Raw genomic sequence first — 22,947 nt, 5'->3', positions numbered from 1 at the left:
AGAGAGAGTCAGGTATCATATGGTTTCACTTATTTGTGGAGCATAACAAAGAACATGGAGGACATGGGGAGATGGAGAGGAGAGGGAGTTGAGGGAAACTGGAAGGGGAGATGAACCATGAGAGACTATGGACTCTGAAAAACAACCTGAGGGTTTTGAAGGGGCGGGGGGTGGGAGGTTGGGGAACCAGGTGGAGGGTAATAGAGAGGGCACGTATTGCATGGAGCACTGGGTATGGTGCAAAAACAATGAATACTGTTACACTGAAAAGAAATAAATAAAATAATAAAATAAAATACAAAAAAAGATGGGCAGAAGAGATTAACAGACACTCCACAGAAGAATCAATGGAAATGACCATAAGCACATGCAACAGAGTAGATTAAAATGGTGGAACACCATCATCTAGCCACCAGAATGGCTAAAGATAAAAAGGTGGGGGTTGACGAAGATATGAAGCTGAAGGAATTCTCATCTATTGCCAGGGTGACTGCAAAGTGGTACAACCTGTCTGGAGATCAGTTTGGCAGTTTGTTATAAACAGAGAGTTAACCTGTGTCCCAGTGATTGCACTCCTAGGTATGTACCCAAGAGAAGTGGAAGCACATGTCCACGGATAGACTTGTCACCAAACGTTTTTATCAGTTTTATTTGTAACAGCCCCAAACTGGAAAAACCCAGGTGCCTTTCAGCAATGAATGGAATCATGTTGTCCCTCATCTGGCCAGTGGAGCATCACTCCACAGTGACAAGGGACAAGCTACGGATGTACACAGCCACGGGAGTGAATGTCAGGGGCAGGGTGCTGAACCAGACATTGAAGCCTATGTACTGTGTGATTCCATGTGCCTGCAGTTGCGATTCTAGGAAAGACATTTCCAATCCACAGCAGCAGAATGCCCATCATGGTCGCCTGGACCCACAGGTGGTGGTGGGGGTGACTATAGAGTCACAGGGGACTTTTTGCCGTGGGCAGAATGTCCCATATCATGACTGTGGTGTTGATAACATGAATGGGTGCATTTGTCAAAGTATGTTTCAATAAAGTTGAACTAATAAAATAATAGCTATCATTTATTCAGCCCCACCTGGTCCCAGGCAGTATGCTCGAGCTTTCCATGCAGTTTGCCCAATGGATGGATGGATGGATGGATGGAAGGGAAATGGACAGATGGCTAGATGGATATGGAAGGATGGATGGATGGATGGATGGATGATACATGGATGTGTGGATGGAAGGATGGATGGATGAAGGGAGGGAGGGAGGGTGGGAGGATTGAATAACAACCCCATGAGATAGGTATTTTAAGTCCCACTTTACAGGTGAGAAACAGGACTTAGACAGGGTAAGTAACTTACTCTTGGTTACACAGCCAGAGACACTGTCAGAGCACATGCTCAGTCTAGCCCAACACCCAACACCCCGCACTACCCAGCCAGCAGCAGCACTCTAGGAGAGAGCAGCAGGGCACAATGTTGACGGCTGGAGACACAGCTGCAAAGGCTTTGGGCCCTGAGGAGGCAAGTCTACGGGATTGTCCCCCAAGCCCGGGGAGGGGGATCAGCTCATCCTGTACGTGTCCTGGGTCCGCAAGAGCAGGAAATGGCCCCTGGGGCCCCAGAATACACCTGCTGGATGAACACCAGCCATGCAAGGTGAGGGCTTGGGCAGGCTCTGTTGCGGGGAGGGACACTGCCGGCTTGGGACTGGCCTGGGCCTGGTGTGACCAGGCAGGCTGCATGGGGAGGCCAGGCAGGAGGGGTCTCTGAGTCAGGCCCCCTGGAGGCCTTCAGTCATTCACTCACTCACTCATTCACTCATTAGCGAGTCCCTACTGAGCACCCAGATGCTCCACGGGATTGTCCAGCCCCGAGAAGGCAGAGGGCAGACACAAAGGTTTAACCCAAGCAAAGGGCATGTCCTGGTGCAGAGAATCCTGCAGGCTACTGCCCCACGGCTCTTCTCTGGCCAGGCTCTGCTGGGGAAGGAAAGTGGCCCCGGGGCAGCCAGGAGCTCAGTGACAGCACGTGGCCAGGATAGACACCAGCAGGACACCAAAATTGATCTTCCAACCCTGCCTACAGGTGGCCTGTCCCTCCCTTGCTGGAGAGCAGCCATCTTACCCATCTCTCAGGCACCGGGGGGATGTTCTTGGTGCAGGGACGCAAGGTGGCTCTCTGCTGCCTCTACCCAGCCTGCACCAGGGCTGGGACTCAGTCTGGATGCAGGATTTCAGCGGTGCCCAAAAAAATCAGCAATCAAGGTACATGGTATTTTAATGCGATGTTTAAAAAAATTAAGAATTTGGGGCACCTGGTTGGCTCAGTGGGTTAAGCCTCTGCCTTCGGCTCAGGTCATGATCTCAGGGTCCTGGGATCGAGCCCCGCATCCGGCTCTCTGCTCAGCAGGGAACCTGCTTCCTCCTCTCTCTCTGCCTGCCTCTCTGCCTCTGTCAAATAAATAAATGTGCTCTCTCTCTGTCAAATAAATAAATAAAATCTTAAAAAAAATTAATGCAAAAACATCCATGATAAGCAAAATGCCGAACTTAAATAGAGAAGGGAGAAAATATGTGATACCTTTGTGTCTACAAGGCCTGCTTGTACAAGGCACTGATTTCTTCTAGGTCCAAGTGGGTACATAAATCAGGGGCTTTGGAGCCTGAACAGGTCTTGGTTTGACTCTGGTTCTGACATGCATCAGTTGTCTGTCCTTGGAAAAGTTAACTACCCTCTCTGAACTTCAGTTTTCTCATTTGCAGAGAAAAAAAAGGAAACTTCAGCTTGGACAAATAAATGTCCTGGAGTTATTACATGAGGCTCGCATGTGGTGTAGCTACTGTAATTCGTGGCACCTGGCACACAGTAGGTGCTCAATAAATGCTAGCAGGTGCCATTGTTGTTGAACTGATATGAACAAAGCATCCTGGGTGGTCAGAGGAGGCAGGGGTGAATGGAGGAGGGGGTGGTTGAGGCTGCCTGGTCCATTGCCACATGCCAAGCACCAGGCTTGCCCTCGCTCTTCCTCACCAGGGCCCCGCCATCCTGCCTGTTTGTGCAGAAGAGGACCAACCAAGGCTAGGGCTTTGGGTATGAGCCGGGGCTCACACGGCAGGAACGCAGGGGTGCCTGGATGGGGAGGTCCTGTGTCCTCAGCCTGAGGTGCCTGTCTCCACGAGGCCCCAGGCAGGTGGTGCTATATGGGGGGAAGTCTCCCCCCCCCCCACCCCTCACCCAGGAGAAGAGCAGGAGGCGATCCTGGCTGGTCACGTGCTCTCTTGTTTCAGGTTGCCCTTTCCGCCGGGGGACCGAGTGACCTTCAACGGGAAGGAATGCATGTGTCAGAAGTGCTCCCTGCCCAAGACAGCAGGCAGCAGCGCGCACCTGTCCCAGGGCCTCTGGAGTAAGTGGGTGCGGAGGGGTTGAGGTGAAGGGAAGTGGGAGGGACCTGGCCACCCGGACCTGAAGCAGAAGCAGTGGGAGTGAACGGTGACTGTGGACAGACAGACACAGGGAGGGAACCAGGGACAGAAGTCTCTGGGATCTGTGCCCTCCAGCCTGCCTCCTCCAGGAAGCCTCCTGGCCTCCTCTGGTCCTCCCCTACACACACACACACACACACACACACACACACACACACACACGTTTAGCTCCACAGGTAATTCTAGACCCTTCAGAAACCCTCTGGGGGAGTCATTGGGAGAACTCGGAACTCTGGGCACCTGAGGTCAAGAGCTCCTGGGTTTACTGCTCCCAGGAGCAAGGCCCAGGTTTGTATGCCGTGGGTACTCAATAGGTGCTTGTTGGAAGCAGTAGCAGACTGTCACAGAACAAATATGGGCTGGAGTGTCCCTGAGGGTGCAGGGCAGTGCGAGAACAACATGGGGCAACCAGGAGCCACCTTCCGTGGCTTCCACGGCTCTTCTGGGCCAGATGGGAGATGTGGGGACAGGAAAAGGGACCCGGTGCTCCAAGGCCCGCTGCTGTCATGCTCCCCGGACAGGAAGGGAGTTTCAACGCCTGCCCTGCGTGCCGTGGTCACAGTGGCACCCCAGTGCTGGGCTCACGTGCCTCTCAACAAAGGAGATTGCACCTGCAGGCTTCCAGAAGCTCAGGGCTGACCTAGGGGTCTGATAGTAGTGAAAGGAGGCGAAGACTTCATCCCCTGGAGAGGCAAGCAAACAGCAGTCCGGCTGGTGAAACTGTGGATTTGGGGCTTGCTAGGAGAGTCCTCCGTTCAAAACTTTCTCTCCCGTGGAGGACAGGATTGCCAGAACTTCTGAGAATTTGCTTCACAATTGATACTGCTATAATGAAATCTGAAATAGTCATAAAAAAAACTCGAATAAGCAAAATCGAAAAAGGGGGCAAGATTAGTTCAAACAGTTTGTCCAGAGCTCCCTGGCAGCCAGAGTAAAAAGGGAAATATGTCCAAACCCGGACTCAATGAGAATTTGGTGAGAGTTTTAAAAGGCTCTGCCCTTTCCAAATGTGAATTTATTTTAAAATATCAAATTTTCCTTTCCAGAGAACAAATGCTCCCCTGACCCTCAGATGGTCTAATAATGTGACCTGTCCCCTCTTCCAGTTCAGTGAGACTCTTCAGCTTAGCACCTCCTTTGTGCCTAGAAAGTGTTAAACATTCATCACCAGCTCTTGGTTCCTGCGTGGACGTTTGCAAAATTTTCTGGGTTCCTGCTTCCTTTTGTGCCCAGAGCAGCCGTGCCATGCAGGAAGCCTCCCCTCCTTCTACAGGCGCAGAAGTGCCCTGAGTCTGGTGGGGAGAGGTGGGTGAGTGCCAGGCACCCAGCTAGGGAATGGTGCCCCTGAGGCTTGAGCCAAGGCCTTCAGACTCTGAAGCTGGGGAGCTCACCCTGCTGTGACAGATGCTTTCAGAGGAGGTGGCCTTGTTTCTGAAACTTGACACAGGGTTCAGGTAGGTGGGCATTGAAGAGAAGGCTCTATAGAACAGGGAGAAGATGGGAGCTGCCGTGGGCCACCCTCAGACCCTTGTGAGTGGACAAGGGGGGCTGCTGCATGGGGACAGGGAACAGAAGGAAACAGGAGAGATGGAAACCAGACGGCAGAGCCAGGCCAAGAGTCCCAAGCATGTCCCAGAGGCAACGAGGAGCCATAGAGGGCTGTTGAGTGAGGGGTGCCGAGAGGAGCCTGAGCAGTGTGGTTTGCCTGCGGGTTGTGGGGCTGGGGGAGGTGCTGTGGCCCCCCGCAGTGCGGTGGAAGGGGGAAAGCTGCCTTTCCCTGGGGCAGCTATAGAGGTAGGAGTCCAGCTGGAGTCCTGGGCTCTGAGCATCCCTTGGAGTCCCTCTTCTGCTCTCTGGCCCTGAGTCTGTTGCTTAGAAACAGGATAAGCACTTGGCATTGGACGCCCACGCCATTCCATCCCTGGAGAAGCACACCCCTCCTTCTGAGGCTTGCAAAAGAGCTGCTGCCCTGAGCCGCCTCCCCCACTGGAGGAGGGTCTCCTCCCCAGGAGGGCTTGTTGCTTCTCCTCCAGGCTCTAGCTCTGAACAGGTTGCTGGTCTCACTGCCACAGGGCAGCCCTCCCAAGGGCCTGGCACCGTAATGTCAGGGACAGCTGTGGGCCTGGCTGCCCCAGGCGAACCCTCCCACTCACCCCTGCTTGCCCCGGGCAAGCTGTGTCCCCTCTCTGGGCCTTGGGACTGGGCACGGGATCAGAAGTATGTGTGGGTAGGGGTCTGGGGCAGGGTGGGCAGGCAGTGAGGCCTTGGGGGCCCGGAGTGGGGAACAGCTTTGTCTGAGCCAAGGGGCTCTGGGGCCTGTTCTTGGGCTTGGACCCCCGTTCTGCACCCACCCGGGTCCGTGCTTCACCCGCTGGGGCTCAGCCCAACCAGGGCATTGATGGATTCACACCCAGAGCTGGGGTCATACTGGAGCTGGGGCCCCTGGAGGCCCCTCCAGAGTCAAGAGGAAGGGGGGCGGGGCCGAGGGTCCACAGCCCTTCCCTCTGAGACCATCTGGTCTGTGCCCCTTGGAGCTTCTGCGTCTTCTTCCCTGAGAGAGGCTTCCCAACCCCCTGGCTGGCCCACTCCTGCCTGGGAGACGGGGCAGCGAGGCTGTGAGCTATATGCCTTGTGGGGTACCATGACTGCTATTGGGGTGCACCTGCCTTGTGGAGTGCTGCAGCCCCCAGCAGCCAACACCCACTCCTGGCCGCCTTCCAGCCACGCACCTCACGCCCTCGTGCAGCAGTCAGGGGTGGGTGTCGCTGGTTTAGCTCCGAGCCCCTGTGCGTGGGGCGCACTTGAACGCGCTTTCTCTCTCCCAGCAGCAGCTCCCACTTTTCCACTGTTTGGGGATTTCAGAGAAATGACAGGTCCCACTCATAACATGTCAGTATTTGCACGTTTTAGACCTCAGTGGGCTCCATGCTTTCCGAAGTCAAGCTCAGATTCGACTCGGAGCCCTTCCTGCTTCCCGACCCGGTTTAACCTGGAGGGCAGGCGTGACAGTAAGCCCGACCCTCCGCAGTTCACAGCTGGGGCTCATTGCCATTGCCGTGATGAGCCAGTCCGGGTGTGTGGGTGAGTGGGTGGCCTTCCCGGCAACCTCTGCCCTCAGCAGTGGGGACACACTCCCTCGAGGACATCCCCTCTGCTGGCGACTCGTCACCAGAGCCTGTGCTGTCATTGGCAAAGGCCTGCAAAGCCACCCTGAGCTCCAGTTGTGTTTGGAAAGTGAGGATTGCTGTTTCCATGACAACGGTCCTTCCAGCACGGTTGCTCTATCTCGGAGGTCAGGGCTTGCGGTTCTGAGACTCTTCCTGAGGTCGCCGGGATGAGGGAGGGGCTGAGGCCGGTGTCGGGTCCACGTCCCCCTGCAGCCGCAGCTGACACACTGACCTAGAGCCTCTGAGCCCTCCCCTGGGGCAGGAGGCAGAGTGTGCTGTTGGAGGCATCCTCAGATGGTGACCGCGGGACATCAGGCCACCGTTGTCTTCCCATCGTGACAACAGCAGCCCGAGTCCCAGCATTCGGCCCTGTGTGCACGGAGTTGGTTGTCAGACACCCCCGTGGGCCTAGAGCTGTTAGCTGTCCTCAGCCACGTTAACAAGTGTGTGAGCCTAGATCTTCACTACTCCCATAAAATGCATCCCCACTGTGCTGAGCACAGAAACGTGTGTGACTTGCCCACGGTCACACAGCTGGGGAGGGCATCCTGGCTCCAAGGGCCCTGTTTCTAACTGCTGCTCACCCTGCCGCCCCGCCACCCCAGGCGTGATGCAGGGTAGCGTGCTCCTTTGCTCTCTGCCTTTCCGGAGAAGCATGCTAAGGCTCCGAGCTGGGTTTCTCGACTCGGGCGCCGCTGACTGGGCCCAGATGATTCTCACCATGGGACCGTCCTTCCGCTGGAGGACTCTGAGCAGCATCTCTGGCCTCAGCCTCCAGGTGCCTGGAGTACGCCCCCTCCAGCTGTGGCCATCCAAAGTGTCTCCAGACATTTCCAAGTGTCCCCTGGGGAGCACAGTCATCCTCGGTTTTAAGGCAGTGACCTGGAGCTTATAGAGCAAGCCTGCGCTCAAAGCCAGACTGCTCGAATCCACAATGGGCAAGTTGCGAGTTAGGAGTTGCATTGTCCCTGTGCTGCTGGGGAACTGAGGAGGGAGTGGGCTGGGGATGGGGTTTGAATGCCTCCTGAACTTGAGAGGGGAGGGCATTCTCTTGGTCCCCTTTCATTCATTCACTCATTCACGAGTGTGTCCACTCAGCAAGGTTGAGCTGCCAACCCACACTAGGCCCCCAGGGTCCCCAGATGAACAAGCCACTCTTGTCCCTTGTGGCCCTGGATCTCGGAGCGCGGGTCCAAGCGTCGGGTGTTGCATGTGGATTTGAACAGTGTGGTAACTTAGGAAAGCCAGAGCTTGACCAACAGTTTTGTGGGCATCAAATATTTTCTCTTTTTAAAGCCAATGACACCCTGTCTGCTGAGGAGAAGGGCAGGAGCAGGGATCTGAAGGGCATCTGTGGAGCCCCTGCTGGGCACTCCGCTGGCCTCCGGTCCCCTTCTGTCCTGGTGGGGGGCATCTCCTTGTGTAGGCGTGGCGAGTGTGGTCTTTGCTTTTTGTCATTTAATGGGACTGCTCCATCCCACCCACGAGGAAACGGGGCCCACAGAGGACAGAGCTTGACTCAGTGTGACCCAAGAGTGCTGGGGGCCCTGGTGTGGCCACCCATAGCTGGAAGGCCTGGAGGCAGCTGGGCCGAGTCAGGACCCGGAGGCCCTGGGACCCAGGAGCCATCGAGCAGGGACTGGCGCACTGGGAGGGGGAGAGGAGGTGTGGGGATCCAGCCCAGGTGGGGACCGTGGTATGAGAAGCACATGTCAGGTCAGCCGAGGGCATTTTGCCAAGGGAGGAATCCCCGAGGCTGCCCTCCTGGGGCCTGGTTTGGACTTGGCTGACTCGGAGCAGGAACACGGGTGGGAGACTGGGGGTCTGTCTGTGTCTGGGATGCGGCACAGATGACCACGGAAGGAGGTCCAGATGGGTGGGCCAGGAGGGCTTCCTGGGAGGGGCATCCGGGCAGGGGAGCGCCCAGGGGAAGGAGTGGCAGGGGCACAACTCCTTGGGGTGGCACGTTGGCAGGTCACTTAGGTTCACATTCTCCTTGTCAACAGAAGATGACAGATGGCCCACCCCCAGACCTGCTGCCTCCCCTCCAGGCAGCCCCCACCCTGCAGTGCACTATTGTTCGAGGGCACACCGGCTGTGGGGGGTGGGCGCCCAGCCTCGGGCCAGCATGGCCTCTGTCAGCTCCCAGCCCAGGGTGCATGCAGTCAGGGCTCAATGCATACAGGGATGAACTTTGTGATTGGTTTTCTATATGTTCACACAGGCTGGTGTGTCCCAGGGTCCCTCCAGCACACCCAGCCGGACTGTCCCCTCTGTCCCCTCCCACAGGTTGGCTCTAGGCACTTTTGCCTCTGGTGATCCAGTGGTCTGGTCCCACATGCCTCTGGCCCATGGTGATGATGTCTATGTCCTGTTCTTTTTTTTTTATCAGGTTGTGGAGGCTGCGGCACAGAAATAAAAAATGGCCAGTCCCTGGTGGCTTTGGAGAAACACTGGCATTTGGGCTGTTTTAAGTGTGAGACGTGCGGGAAGCAGTTGGACGCAGAGTACATCAGCAAGTGAGTGGCGGGCTCCTCCCACGTCCCTCCTGTGGTCGCTCCTGTCCTGTCAGACCCTACGTGTTTGTCCCCCCACCTGGCATCTCTTCCTAGCAGCCTGGCTTCCTCAGTGTGGTCTGCAAAAACCTCAGCTCCAACTCAGTGGATCGAAACAGAGACCGTGCCCCCCTCTCCGCCTTTGTAAATGTGTCCCCTTGCCTGTCCCCAGGGGTCACCCTCATGAGGCGCCTGGGTCACCTGTAGCTTGCACGGTGGAGGCCAGCTGACTCTAGCAGCGGGAGTGAGGGGAAGAGGGCTGAGCCACCGCAGCTGTCACAGAGCTGATGGAGGACTCAGCCCCAGCTCCAACTTCTGCAGTGCCTGGCCATCTGGCTGCTGCTCCCGGCCGACCCCATATCCCCAGACCCCAGACGCGTGGCCAGGATGCCGTGATGGCTGCTTTGGGTGGGGGTTGGAGGGCACATCTTATCAGAAAGCTGTGCAGATGGAGCCTCTGGGAGATCTTAGCCCCGAGCAGAAGCAGCTGGTTTGCCAGGAAGGGGTGCATTTCAGCCCCTGGCTTTGGGGACTATGTCAGGGAAGCCCCTCTGGCCCAGAGTTAGGGGGAGAGCTGAAAGGTGCAGAGCAGGCTCCTTCCTGTGAGTTAGGGGGCTCTGTGGGCAGCTCATGTGGGAGAGCCTGCGGGTTCCCGATGCCAGAGGGAGCAGAACTGGCCCAGGAACTGGCTGTGTGATAGAATCACACAGAATGAAACCTGTGTGTGTGCACACACACATGCACACACACGCATGTACACACATTCACACACATATGCATACATGCACCCATGGGTGCATATACACGCACGGACATGCAGACATGCATTCACACACGTTCGTGCACACGCACACATATGCACACACCCGCGTGTACACATTCATCCACACATGCATGCACAAAGTGCACACGCATGCACATGCACACCTGCACACACACCCACACACAGGCACACACATATGCATGCACATACACACGCACATACGCACACGGGTGCACACACATTCACACATGCACGCACACATGCATGCACACGTGTACATTCACACACATCCACACATGCACACACTCACACACACAGACATAGTACAGCATGAGTACATGTCACTGGGCATCCAGATCAGGTCACCGGTGTGCCCCCTCCGTCTCCTGGCTGCTCTTGTACCCTCCCTGTACACAAGGCCACTCGCGGGGGAAACGGCGTGACGGTATTGGGGGGTCTCTCTGTCTGTTGTCCTACAACCCCGGGTGAGTCCATACTCATCTCAAAATAAAACATTCTCAGTTAGAGTCACCAAGCCCAGACGAGCTTCTGTCCGGGCTGGATCAGCGGGGAAAGGTGCCGGCCTCTCTTCTGTCGTAGTGAAGGAAAGGAGGGGAGTGATTCCCATGAAGGCAGCCCCAGGAGACAGAGCACTTTAAAATAAAATAAAATAAACGTGCCCAGCCCCCAGGGTGCTCGCTACTGAGGTAGCTCACCCACATGGCTTGCCTGTCACTCAGCAGCCTCCAGAGCGGTCCTGGAATTGACAGGGAGGTGCGTTGGTGTTGCTATGGAGATGTTATCTTTGAGCCTCCTGGGTCTGGGGCACACACACCCATGGTGGGGAGAACAGGGGCCCTGAGGTCAGCAGCATTTAAAAGGAGATCCCGAGGGCTCAATTTATCTCTTCCTCTCCTGGAAGGAAGGGCTTCCTCCTCTCTGGGGCTGTGGTCAGAGACTTACCCTGCAGCCACCGCAGCCCCAGGGGCTCATAACCCTCACTGCCCTTCCTCCACAGGCCACCTCCTCCAGGAAGCCTTCCTGTCCTATGTCCTACAGAACGTCCAGAGCGGGTCTTAGCTCTGGTTTCCCAAAAGTCAAGAACTCTTACCTTGTGTTGGCAGCTGCACAAAAATAAAAGACCCAACCTGGAGTAACAGGGCAACTTCCTCAGTTCGGGGGAGGGGAGATGTGTGCAGGCAGCAGGTGCCCCCGCCTGCCAGTGACCTCCACACCCAACTTCTGCTGAGCGGGGGTGGGGGTCGGCCTGGTTAATAATGACAGTGGCCTTGGCCACCAACTGTCACGTTCCTGCCGTGTGCTAGGTGCTGGCCACACCTTCTCGTTACTGTAATTTCTCCCGTTTTATGGTTGGACGACGCTCAGAGAGGTTACGCGACTCGCCCAGGGCACAGAGCAGGGGCGTGATGGCGTGTGAGCCTGTTCCTGTCGCCACTGCCCACCAGCACCTCCCGCATGGAGCACAGCCACCAAGCCAGGAAACTTGGCCCCACCTCCGGGCCTTCCCTTGGCTGCCACAAAGCCTCCTGCCGTTTCCTGTCGTAATAATTAATTCCAGTCACTTTCAAATCAGCTCCCACCACATGCTGGGTGCTGTGCCTGGTCGTGTGCCCGCACTACCTTCCCACCTGCAGCCTAGAAAACCAGCTGCCTCCCTCACTGTGCCTTCAGGGGAGGCTCAGCATGGACGTGAGTCGCCCCAGGCTGCCCAGATCCTCGGAGCGGCACCCAAAACCGTGTGTCACCTGTCACCGCTTCCCCACGCCACAAACGCGGTGGGCATGCCATAATATGCGTGCAGAGTGGACAGATCACCGTGGCCCTCCTGACCCCTCCAACATGGCTGGACGCCTCTGCTGCCTCACCCGGGGGACAACTACCACCTATGCCATGTGACGGCGTGTCCTCCTCAAACGTGGTCCCTGACATGGGCACCTTTGTCACACGCACTTAGTGGCTCATGATTCTGGAAGGCACCCCAGACCCCCTTCGGAGGGAATCTCTTTACTCAGCATCCCCTGGAGAGTAAATAGGCCATTTCCCACCCACATGCCCAACGTGGCGCAGAGTGAACCGGAAGGAGGAGCTCCGTGGTTGGTGAGAGAAATGGCCTATTTACAGTTTCCCAGATGCAGCCCTTATCCCCCGCAGCTGAGCCTCTCAAGGCAGCCGTCAGCCCTCACTCAGCCACAGGGCCCCCGGGTGAGCCCCCTACGCATCCTGACGGCCTGTCTCGTTGCAGGGATGGGCTGCCCTACTGCGAGGCCGACTACCACGCCAAGTTCGGCATCCGCTGTGACGGCTGTGAGAAGTACATCACAGGGCATGTGCTGGAGGTGAGTGGGCCTCTGGGCGCCCTCTCCGAGGCATGCCCTGCTCCCCTGCCTCTCACGGTGTCTGCTGTTCATGTGTGTTTGTGCAAGAATTTGTGCCCCTGAGACTTTGCCTCCCCCATCCTCCCAGCTCTGCCAGGGGGCAGCTTCCTCAGCCTTACAAGGCCTGCTCTGTGATGGCCAGCTCCTCCAGGAAGCCTTCCCTGGATGCTATCTCTCCTGTGCCCTCTGCAAGCTGATGGAGTTGGAGAGGTGGGGGGTTGAGAGCTTGGGTCCAGCCCTCCCATGTCTAGATGGGGGTCTGAGGCCTGGAGGAGTGGAAGTGAACCCAGGAGGAAAGACCACGTGCCCACAGGAGACCCAGAGTGGTCAGGTGGCAGCCCCGGTCACACAGTGGTCATGGGGTAGGCAGGCTTTCTGGGGGATGCCGATAAATCGTCTTTTGATCCTGGTGAGAATTTCCAGGTTCTGTCTCTATGAAAAATACACATAGCGTGCACTTTGGTACAGTTGTTCAGTAAGATAAACCCCATGAGATGACCATACCCCACCCACCTGCTTGTCACACCCAGCCTGTCCCTCTCCCCATTCTTCAGCCCCGTTGGCTCTGTGCTGGGGCCTGCCCATGTTCCCAGAGAAGGCACAGGTCACAGAGGACCTGAGGGAATGAGAAGGGTGCCCTGAGCCCGCTGAGGGGCTAGGGACCCTTTCCCACCAGGTCACAGAGGGGCCTCTGGGGGTGGGAGGATAGGCGGGGGAATGAGGCTGTCCGGTGCCCACCACCATCCCCGACAAAGACTTCTGAGCCTCGGAATGCCTGGGTCACACTGGCATTTTAAATAGTGTGGAGCTGCTGCTAAGGCCGGAGGCTGGAGGTTGGGGACAGTGGGACGCGTGGGGCTACCCCTTGAGAGTCCCCAAGGGTTCCTGCCCTGCCTGCCCCCACAGCCGGTGCCTGGCACATATTCAACATCCCCATTGCCACAGTGGAATTGCACACTGAGCGCTGAGCTGTTTGTCTCGAAATTACATTTGATGTCCCTCTGAGCCACAGGGATGGACTTGTCATAGGGCCTCAACCCCCACCCACTTTCCCTCTTAGCACTCCGAGTGGGAAGGGGAAAGGGGAGGGGGTGTCACACCCAGCCCACAGGGCAGGACCGCCTCTCCCCCTCATTCCCAGGAAGGGAACCCCCTCAGGCCAGTGCACAGCACAAGGGGCCTCAGGGTGGGTGTGACCACATGCTCACGGACCGCGGAGAGTGTGCACAGCACACGATGGGGGCAGATCACGGATAACGCAGGCACGGGTAGCTGAACTGTTGGGCTGGTTTCCTTCCAGTTTTTCCTGCCTCCATGTAATTCTGGTTGAGACCAAATTGTTGATACAACATTATATTCTGAGTCTGTCCAAGTTACATTGCCTATGTAGCAGGTCCCCACGTTTTTGTTTCTGGTGTGTTTTGGGTACCGTGGGCCTTTCTGTTAAACAGCAGCATGGGAACATAGGCTCATAGACCGCACCGTTCAGCGCATATCGCGCGCCCACAGTCGGTATCCATGTAGACGCGTGCCCGGCGAATCCCCATTTGGGGGTGTTTCCATCACCTCAGCAAGAACCCGATCCCAGGGGCTCCTGGGTGGCTCAGTGGGTTAAGCCTCTGCCTTCGGCTCGGGTCATGGTCTCAGGGTCCTGGGATCGAGACCCGCATCTGGCTCTCTGCTCAGCAGGGAGCCTGCTTCCTCCTCTCTCTCTCTGTCTGCCTCTCTGCCTACTTGTGATCTCTGTCTGTCAAGTAAATAAGTAAAATCTTTAAAAAAAAAAAAGAACCCGATCCCATTGCTGCCACTGCCCCAGCCCCGCCCCCTGCCCCATGGGTCTCCCTGCTGTCTCCACGGGCTTCTGTCTTCTGCATGGGGCACGTGAACGGGGTCAGTGTGCGGTCCTCTATGTGCCGGGCTAGCTCACGGGGTGGAGGTCCAGGGCGCTCCGAGGGTCGGCATGGGTCCATGTGGCATTAGATTCCATCACAGGACTATTCTAGAATGTAGTAAGCTGAGTGTTTATCGTCGGACATAGCCGGCTCTCTAGCTTTTTACTACGATAAACAGCACAGCGATGAACATCTTTCTTTTTTTTGCATTTCTAGTTTTTCTTAAGATTTCTTCATCGAAATGTGGACACTCAGTCAACAACTAGGACCCTTTGAAGAGTACTGACACTTAGGAAGTGCTTTCCAGAAAGATGACCTTAATTTCCACTCTTACCCGCAGAGCATGGTGCCCCTGCCCCCCCCACCCCACAGTGGGAGTATAGTCTTTACAAATCCCTGTGTGTCTGCGGCTGGGCCGGCAGCTGGGGACCTCGGTCCTCACTCACTTTGGTGACTTCCTTACATCCCTCGATGTGGGTCCTTCTGACAGCACCCCCCCCAACAGACCACAGCGCCTGTGTTAGTGCCACATGGGGGTGGGGTCTTCACAGGGGCGGGGTCTTCATGGGGAAGAGTCCTCATGGGGCGGGGTCTTCACGAGGGTGGGGTCTTCATGGGGCGGGGTCTTCATGGGGGCGGGGTCTTCATGGTCTGCAGCAACATCTGCCCGTACAGGTCACAAGATGAAGCTGTTGGCAAAGGGTTGGCGGGCTTCTTGTACGTATGGTCTTCGGTGGTGATGTAATATTGATAACCCACATCCTCTGAAGTTGTGGACAGAAACTATGGCCCTATAAGTATTAGGGACACGGCCTGTCTCTCCACTGCGAGTCATTCAGACCACGTGTCTCAATTCCCCGCAAGGCTATTCCAGACCCTCTACTCTCTCCTGGGCTCCCCGCACACGTGTGCTGGGCCATTGGCCTCCCCAAGCAGGTGGCAGAGTCAGACTTGAACTGGGGCTACCCGGGCCCCTGGCACCTGTTCTTTCCCAGCGTGCAGCCTCTTCCTGCATGTAGACATCAGTTTGTGCGTTGTTTGAGCACTGTGCCACACTGTGCTACCTGACAGCAGAAAGTGGGGTGCATTTCAGGCTCAGGTGGGCTGAGCTGTTCCACTGCTGGTGTGTGGACCTAGCCTGGCCAGCTTCGGGGCACTTGCAGGCATCGGCCCCTGCACCCTAGGGGGCAGGGGTGGAGACCCAACCCCATCCCTGCTGCCTGCCCTCAGCAAGCGCTGTGCTGAGCGAAAGAACGTTCTAGTAGCTCAGGGATTCAATGAGACATCTTCTCCGAAGTGTCCCCAGCTCAGTGCTGGCCCCATGGTAAATACTGGGGGCTGGAAGCTTCCTTATTTTCACCAGGTCATCAGCAGGTCTCCCCTCAATGGGTGACCCCATGTGCACTGTATGTCCTTGATATTTAATGCTGGACCAACTATAGAAAGGGAGGGGGTCCGGTGCCTGCGAATGGAGCCCCTCCCGTGCTCTCAGATTTAGCTTCAGGAAGGGACCATCTTAATTACGAAGAACAGGAGAGAAACAGGTCTGGATTTTCCTCCTTCTCAGTGGTGGGGGATGCAGGCCTCCCAGGGAAGATTAATGCTTTTGTTTTCGAGTTCCCCGGCGTGGCTGAGTCGGCGGGCTCTGCAAAGCTCTGAGCATCCTCCTCTCGAGGCGGCAGCTGCGGGCGGGCAGAGACGAGCCTGGCTCCGCAGAAGGGGAGCCGTTGCCGCCGACGCGCCACCACCTGAACTTGCCCCAGAGCGTGCTGAAGCCCCGCTGGGCAGGCAGCAGGCTCTGGGGGGGTGGGGGCAGCAGGTGGCAGGATCTGAAAAAGAAGGAACAGGACCCAGATGTCTGGCTGAAGGCAGAGGGTGCCCGTCCTCACAGTCACACTGCCCGTTACAGCCGACCTGCCTGGGGAGCAGGCACCAGAGAGGGGCCGTGGGGGCTGGCCGATTGGATCGGGCTCTATTGCGAGGACCCCGTGCAGGTAGGAAGCCTAGCCAGGCGCTTCAGAGGGCTGATGGGGAGGCTGCAGAAGCCATGCTGGGTGACAGGTGGGTGGGCTTGCAGGGAGCTGGGACAGATCCTCCAGGTAAGACACCCTGAGGCAGCTGTCACCCCCCCCACCCTGCTTTGTCCCCCACCAGATGCTTGTCCCACTCAGAGCTTTCCTTTCCTCGGAGCCTGAGCAGGAGAGCAGCCCAGGCCCCCTTCCCTGCCAGCAGGAGCCATCAATCTGCTGCGTCTGTGTGTGGCGGGCACAGTGCCATCTTGATGCCGGGCGCCAGCAGCGCCGGCCTGTCCGCCCGTGAAATGTGCATCTCGCGGCGACGCTGGAGCCCTTCCTCCCCTTCCTTAGTTATCCTAAATCTGTAGCATCATCTTCCCGGCGCCTTCTCTGAGCCTGTGTGTCTCCGGGTATCTGTCTCGGGGAGCCAGCTCCATGCTGGAGTGCAGGTGGGGGAGCCCTCTTGGTCTGGTGGGGACTTGGGAGGGGCTGTACGCCCCTGCCCTGTTGCAGAGACAGAAGGCTGGGAGTGTGGGGGCAGAGGTGGGGGGCCTGGGGCAGTGGGCTTGCGCCACAGGAGAACTGAAATGTGCCTATGGGATTGTCTGCCAGGGACAGTGGTGTGACCAGACCAACTGGACCCTGACTTTGATAAGGGGGTGTTGAGTGAGGTAGAGGAGGGGGAGTCCCTGCTCAATACTCGCCTTCACCCCACCCCTGCCTTGTTCTCTGCCAGCAGGAGTGCTTCCCCACACAGGTGGGAGTGGCGGGGGCGGGGACAGCCCCTGCCCTCCTTAACCCTTGCGGTGCTGCTGTCTGAGCCCCACCTGCCTGGAGCAGCCCGCTGTCTCCATGAGAAGCCCAGGGTCCCTACCGGACCACTATTTATTCCTCCCTCCCTGTCTCCCTCCCCCTGCCTGCCTTCCCTTCTCTCTTCCTTAACGCCCTCCCCCAACCTACAGACTCTCTGATCACTCATTGTGTCCCCTGTCCCAGGCTGGCAGCTACTGGGCTTCCTGCCTGCACCTGACCCATTCCCAGGAGCCCTGGTGGGAGGGGGGGTGTCTCGCAGGCAGGTCCCACCCAGGGCAGGCAGCCCCTAAACATTTCTTCATTTCAAATAAGCCATCCCCTGGGACTACAGGACCTGGGTTATTTGCTTTGCTGTCTTCCTTTGGCGTGCTTTCTTTTCACCCTCCTAAGTAGGTACGATTGATAAAAATCAATGGGAGAAAATATATTCCGAAGAAACAAAAGCATTTCCTCAGGACAGAAACAAAGGGAACTTCCCAAGGCCCCACTGCTCCCTCTCTTTTTGTAATTTGATGAATGTGTTTATTTAAAAAAAAAACATATTCAGAGGGAACACCTGTTTGTCATAAAATAAACCGAAAGCTCATCCATAATGAACGCCATCACCCAGATTAAGCAGTGTTAGCATTTAGAAATCACTGTTTTAGATCGTGTGTACACGTACGCAGATGAGCACACGGTACGGTCTCTGTGACACGGCGGAGACCCCAAGCCAAGAGTGAACACGTGGGGTCAGCGATGGGGACAATGGCAGGGGTGAGGACAGGGGTTCGGGGGAGGGGGCTGTGGATAGCTCTAGGGATTCGTGTGCAGCGCCCGCCCGCGGGGTGAGGAGCTGGGCTCTTCTTCTGAGGGGGATGGAGCTCCTGGGGATGCCCTAGGTTGTGGAGCCGATCCTGGAAGCCTGTGCGGCTGCCAGACGCTCCTGCCCAAGGCTTCGGTTGGCTTCACGGTGCATTTCAGTATCTGGACGCACGCTGGTGATGAGGTCTTTTCAGATCTGGGTTCGGTTCTGGCCATTCGACAAGGAAACTCAAGCTTTGATTCGGGCCAGTGGAGGCACATGAGCAGCCCCCGGGGGCCTGGCCAACCTCAGTGGGGGGCTCCTGCGGTGCCAGTGTCCAGGGGAGCACGCAGAGAGCGGCGGGGGAGGGAGGGTGCAGCCTGTTGTCCAGGGAGTGGAAGGGGCCCAGGATGATAGGACACCTTCCTCCCATGTGCCGGGGGTGTCCCTCTGTGCTGCCCACGGCTGGCCGTGGAAGGGCGGGCGTGAGTTTCTGGAGCCCAGAGACACTGCCCACATCCCCCGTGCTAGCCGTTCCCTGCGTGTCTGTGGTGGGACGTGATCCGGTCCTTCTGCGCTGACTTGGTCCTGAATGAGGAGCAGCGCTTGCTGTAGGCCCCTGGAGCCTGCCTTCCTGCATTCCTAATGAGCCTTGTTCCGTCTTATTAAAGACGACAGCCACTTGTCAGAGGCACAGATATCTTTTTAAAACCACGCACTGCAGAAGCTCATGAGTTTTTAATATTCTTCAGAAAGCTGAGCCATCTTGAGACCCACCTGGCGCAGGGCTGGGCCATCTGCCCGCCTGGGGGCTGGGTGGTTGCACAGACCACACGCTGGTGCTGACGCTCCAGGCCCGCAGTGCACGGGAGTGAGGAGGAGAGGCTCTGAAAGGGCAGGGGCTGCAGCAGCCTTCAGATGATGTGGAACATCCGGTCACTGCGACCACCAGGAGAGAGGACGGGAGTGACCATGGGGCCCAATCCAAAGAGTGAGGGCGCTTTGACTTTGGGCTCTGTAGCAGGTCTTAGTCCGCTGGAGCTGCTGCAGCCATTCCGGGCACTGCATGCTGAAACCCCAGACAGCGTTCCTGTCTGTGCTGGGGGCCGCAAGTCCACCATCCCAGTGCTGGCCCGGCCCCTTCGGTTCCCGGGGAGGGCCCGCTGCTCGCACTGCAGACGGCCACCTTCTCCCTGGGCCATCATGTGGCAGAGACAGAGCTCTGATGTCCCATCTTATAGGACATTGACGTCCTCCTAGGACATCTCAGGGCCACAAGTTCCAGGACTCCAGTCCTTCCTAAGGCTGAAGGATATTCCATTGTGTGGCCAAACCACGTTTTTTTTCCCCACTCGCACCCGGGGGCCATTTGTCCTGGAACCACCATGAAAATGGCTGTCGTGGACACTCATGTCCAAGTTGTACAGACCTGTGTCTTGCTGGGCTCTTGTCTCTGTTTTGTTCCCACCCAGGAGTGGAACCGCCGGGTCCAGTGGTAACTCTGCCTCTCCTTTCCAGGGGCTGGCAGCCACACCCACCTCCCCCCAGCAGGTGCACGGGGCCCTCCTCTCCCCACATCCTCGCCAACACGCACTGTCCCTTGGGTCTCGCTTTGATTACAGCCACGCTAATGGGCGTGGCGTGGCATCTCGTGGCGGCTTGGACTTGCCCTTCCTCTGGGACAGGGACGTCCAGCATCCTGTATGTGGTCCTTGGCCCCTTGTGTATCTTCTTGGGAATAAATGTCTATTCGAGTTCTTTGCCCACTTTCTATCGTTATTGAGCTACAAACTTTATATATATAATAGATATATAATTCTATGTTCTGAGTGCTAAGCCCTTCCTGGCTCTAGGATTTCAAACGTTTCCTCCCATTCCACAGGCTGTCTTTCCACTTTCTCGACCACGTCCTCAGAGGCACACTAGTTTAATTTTTGTGGGGAAAAAACATACCTGTTTTTGTTGGTGCTGTTCATGCTTTTGGTGTGTAATCCAAGAATTCACCGCCAAACCCGGGGTGGTGAGGATGTACCCCCTGTGTTTTCTCCTGAGAGATTTATAGTTTTAGGTCTTAATTTCAGTCATCAATCCACCCATATCAAGAAGGAGAATGTGCCCAGCCCCCGAGATCCCTCCCTGGACGGCCACCTCCCTGACTCTAAGTAAAGGAGACTTGTAGGCCTGGTTCTGCACTTGGTATGAATAGAACCTGTGCCTTCCAGTGTCTGCTTCTTTCCTCCCTCCTGAGGTTCTCAGGTTCTCAGGACTGTCCAGGGCCTGGGCGGGGGAGCACGTGAGACTGGGGTCGGCACCCTGGAGCCAGGACCACCCGGCTTGGGGCTGGAAGGCCACGAAAGGCCAGGCTCCTGGGCTCCAGTCATGCTCCACCAGCTCTGTGCTGTGTGACCTTTCCCAGCTGCCTCCACCTCTTTGTGCACTGTATGGAAAATGATGATAATAATGTAGTTCATAGGACTTCTGGAGGGTGAAGACCAGGTCGCGTGTGAAAGGGCCTCAGCTCGAGCTGTGGAAAAGGTGGCGGAGTTGCTGTTATTTTGGGGACCGGGGGCGTTCACCAGGTCTGGGTGGGAGTGCTTCCCTGATGGCAGAAGACTGTGGATGCGGGGAGGGCCCCTCACAGCTGCCTCGGGCTGCATCTCCACTCTGTTAATTCTCATCCGTGCAGTTGGAGTTTCAGCCTGTCGTCTTAGAAACCATCCCCACGGTATTCTTTCTCCTCCTACTCAGGTGTAGACACCCCATGGGGACGCCAGGGTCTGTCTGACCTCCAGGGCATGCTTTCTACCCCAAGTGGCCCTCACAGAATTCCTACTGTTTAAGGTCATGGGGGTTGTCCCCCACCAGTGAGAAGGGGGCCTGGGTGAGGTGGGCACGAGGTCAGAGGTCAGAGGGCGCAATGTTTAATATCGCCGAAGTGACCGCTTCACCCTCATCACGTCTGAGCCAGTGCTGCCCTCTAACCTACTGCCCAAAGAGGTCCCCACAATGAGCGGTTCCTGAAGCGGCCTCAGCTAGGGCTGGCCCCCCAAGGGGCACCCTGTCTAGTGGGGAAGAAGAAACCAGCAGGAACCCAGACTACAGACATGTACCTGGGAGGCTTTCAGGAGGTGGCAGCCTTTGAGTTGCGATGAAGAACATGGAGGGCCCGGCGCAGGTGGAGCGGGGTCAGACGCTCCCAGCAGAGGGAATGGGAGGAGGCCCCAGAGCGGGCAGGAGGACTGAGGCCGCAGTGTCCTTGAGCTCCCTAGCAAGAATCCCTTCACCCGGAAGCATTGGTGTGCTGTGCCACAGGGTGTATCCCGCGGGAGAGGGCGTGTTCAGGGCCTCTCCTCTCCTTCGCAGGGTTCACCTTCGGGCAGGTGGTCACCGACGGCTCAGTGGTGAGGGGAGGAGTGTGAGGTGCATGTACGCATTTTATCCCATCACGTGCTCATGTGGGGAAAGGGTATTACTAACCCACATTCCGAAAGTGATCATGGGATCGTCCCATATCAGGGAAAGAGTGAAAGGTGGTGTCAGTACCATGGCCAGCAGCCGGCTGCTGCCCACCTGACCCTAAGGCTACCAGTATTGCCATGGAGGGATGCCCAAGACGATAGCGTGGGGCAGTTCGTCTGTGCCGTCTAGAACTATGCCACGCCAGCCTATGTAACTAATTCACGTGATGTCCCATATTAATCTTTGCACCTAATTCCACGAATGCTAGGGATGATAAAAACAGTAAATGTGAATGGAGAAATTTGAGCCACATGCGGGTGCCTAAGACAGCCCACCCCTCCAGTGCCTCCACCTGGGAAGATCACGTTAACTTCGGCCTCCCCTCTGCTCTCCTTTACTGAGCCCCTTCCCCACCCCCGGGTACAGAGACAGAGTACCTGGCCCCCTGCCCCGTGAGGGAGGCAGAGCCATCAACCACTGAGCCAGAGGACCTGGGTGACACCCCTGTTCCCCACCAGGTCGGGCAGTGCAGCTGGGTCTCTGCTCCCAGACATGGCCCCGGCGTAGGTGGCCGTGGTGCACGTGGCCTGCTTCCACATCTGGTGGACACAGGCTTTCTTGGGCGCCATCCTGAACCCCCCGATGGGTACGGAACATAGCACACACATAGCACCCCCTGAGAACCCCACATGTGGGCATGCCAAGTGTGGCTGCTTCTGTGGCTCCTTTAGTTTCAGCAGAAACACTTGTGTTTTGTTGTCTACACAGGCAGGAGAGAAACACTACCACCCACTGTGTGCGCTATGCGTCCGGTGCGGCCGGATGTTTGCGGAAGGCGAGGAGATGTATCTTCAAGGTAAGGACAAAATCGCTCCACCCAGCCCCCAAGGGCAAGACAGGAACGGCTCTGGGCCCTTACTGCGTGCCAGGTGGGAACAGGTGGGTGGCCTGTGTCAACTCTCTAGGTGGGAGGTCCCCCCACCCAGCCCGGTGGCAGCGTGCGGGAGGCAGAGCCATGGACTGGTGATGGCCAGGACATGGAGGGGGGCCCAGGGCTGCTTGGCCCCTCCCCAAGACGATGGGTTGGATATGGAGATCTCACGTCTCCAGCCACTGTTTCTATTCAATGGTCCGTCTGTGTCCAGTGGTCCCAGAGGCAGGCTGAGCAGGGCTGGGCTGAAGGGAGAGACCCACATGGGCTGTTTCATGACCTCAGGGGCCGGTCATCTTGGAGCTGTGTATCACACAGGCCTGCTTTTCTGAGCCCAACCTCGTGAGGTGACGTCAGCTAGGCCGGCCTCGTCCCCGGTGTCCCCTCTTGTTCCTTGAGTCTCTGCTTGAGAGCCCATGAAAGGGGTCCTTTGCACCCCTCCTGTTGCTGCTGGGATGTCTGGGAAGGAGGGGGCCCCCCGCCAGCATCATCCCCACTGTAAATAGTGCTTTCAGGCCTTCCTGACACCCAGCACAATGGCGCTGGGACCGCAGCATGGGAACAGAAGCTTACCATCAAGGGGGACCCAGTCTCAGGGAATAAAGATGCTCTTCATGGCTCTGGGCGGCGGGTCCTGCTGTGACTTTGTGTGGGACGTGGAAGCGAGTCCCTTCCTCTCTCCCAGCCTCA

General features: G+C 57.2%; 1 protein-coding gene across 16 annotated transcripts in view; it reads left to right on the top strand.

Moving 5' to 3' along the window:
• Positions 1–22,947, top strand: part of ABLIM2 (actin binding LIM protein family member 2) — a 134,455-nt gene that overhangs the window by 48,189 nt on the left and 63,319 nt on the right. For all 16 annotated transcript variants that reach the window (XR_006816403.1, XM_045989840.1, XM_045989916.1 and 13 more), the window contains exons 4-7: positions 3,288–3,403; positions 9,042–9,168; positions 12,231–12,324; positions 22,095–22,182. Coding sequence is in view for 15 of the 16 variants with exons in the window: in XM_045989840.1 (XP_045845796.1) it covers positions 3,288–3,403; positions 9,042–9,168; positions 12,231–12,324; positions 22,095–22,182 (425 nt within the window). In the remaining variant the exon portion in view is untranslated. The remainder of the gene's footprint in view (positions 1–3,287; positions 3,404–9,041; positions 9,169–12,230; positions 12,325–22,094; positions 22,183–22,947) is intronic.

This window comes from Meles meles, chromosome 2, assembly GCF_922984935.1.
Source record: "Meles meles chromosome 2, mMelMel3.1 paternal haplotype, whole genome shotgun sequence".
NCBI lineage: Eukaryota > Metazoa > Chordata > Mammalia > Carnivora > Mustelidae > Meles > Meles meles.
Note: the sequence above shows the minus strand (reverse complement) of the source record. Positions and strands in the feature narration are given on the sequence as shown.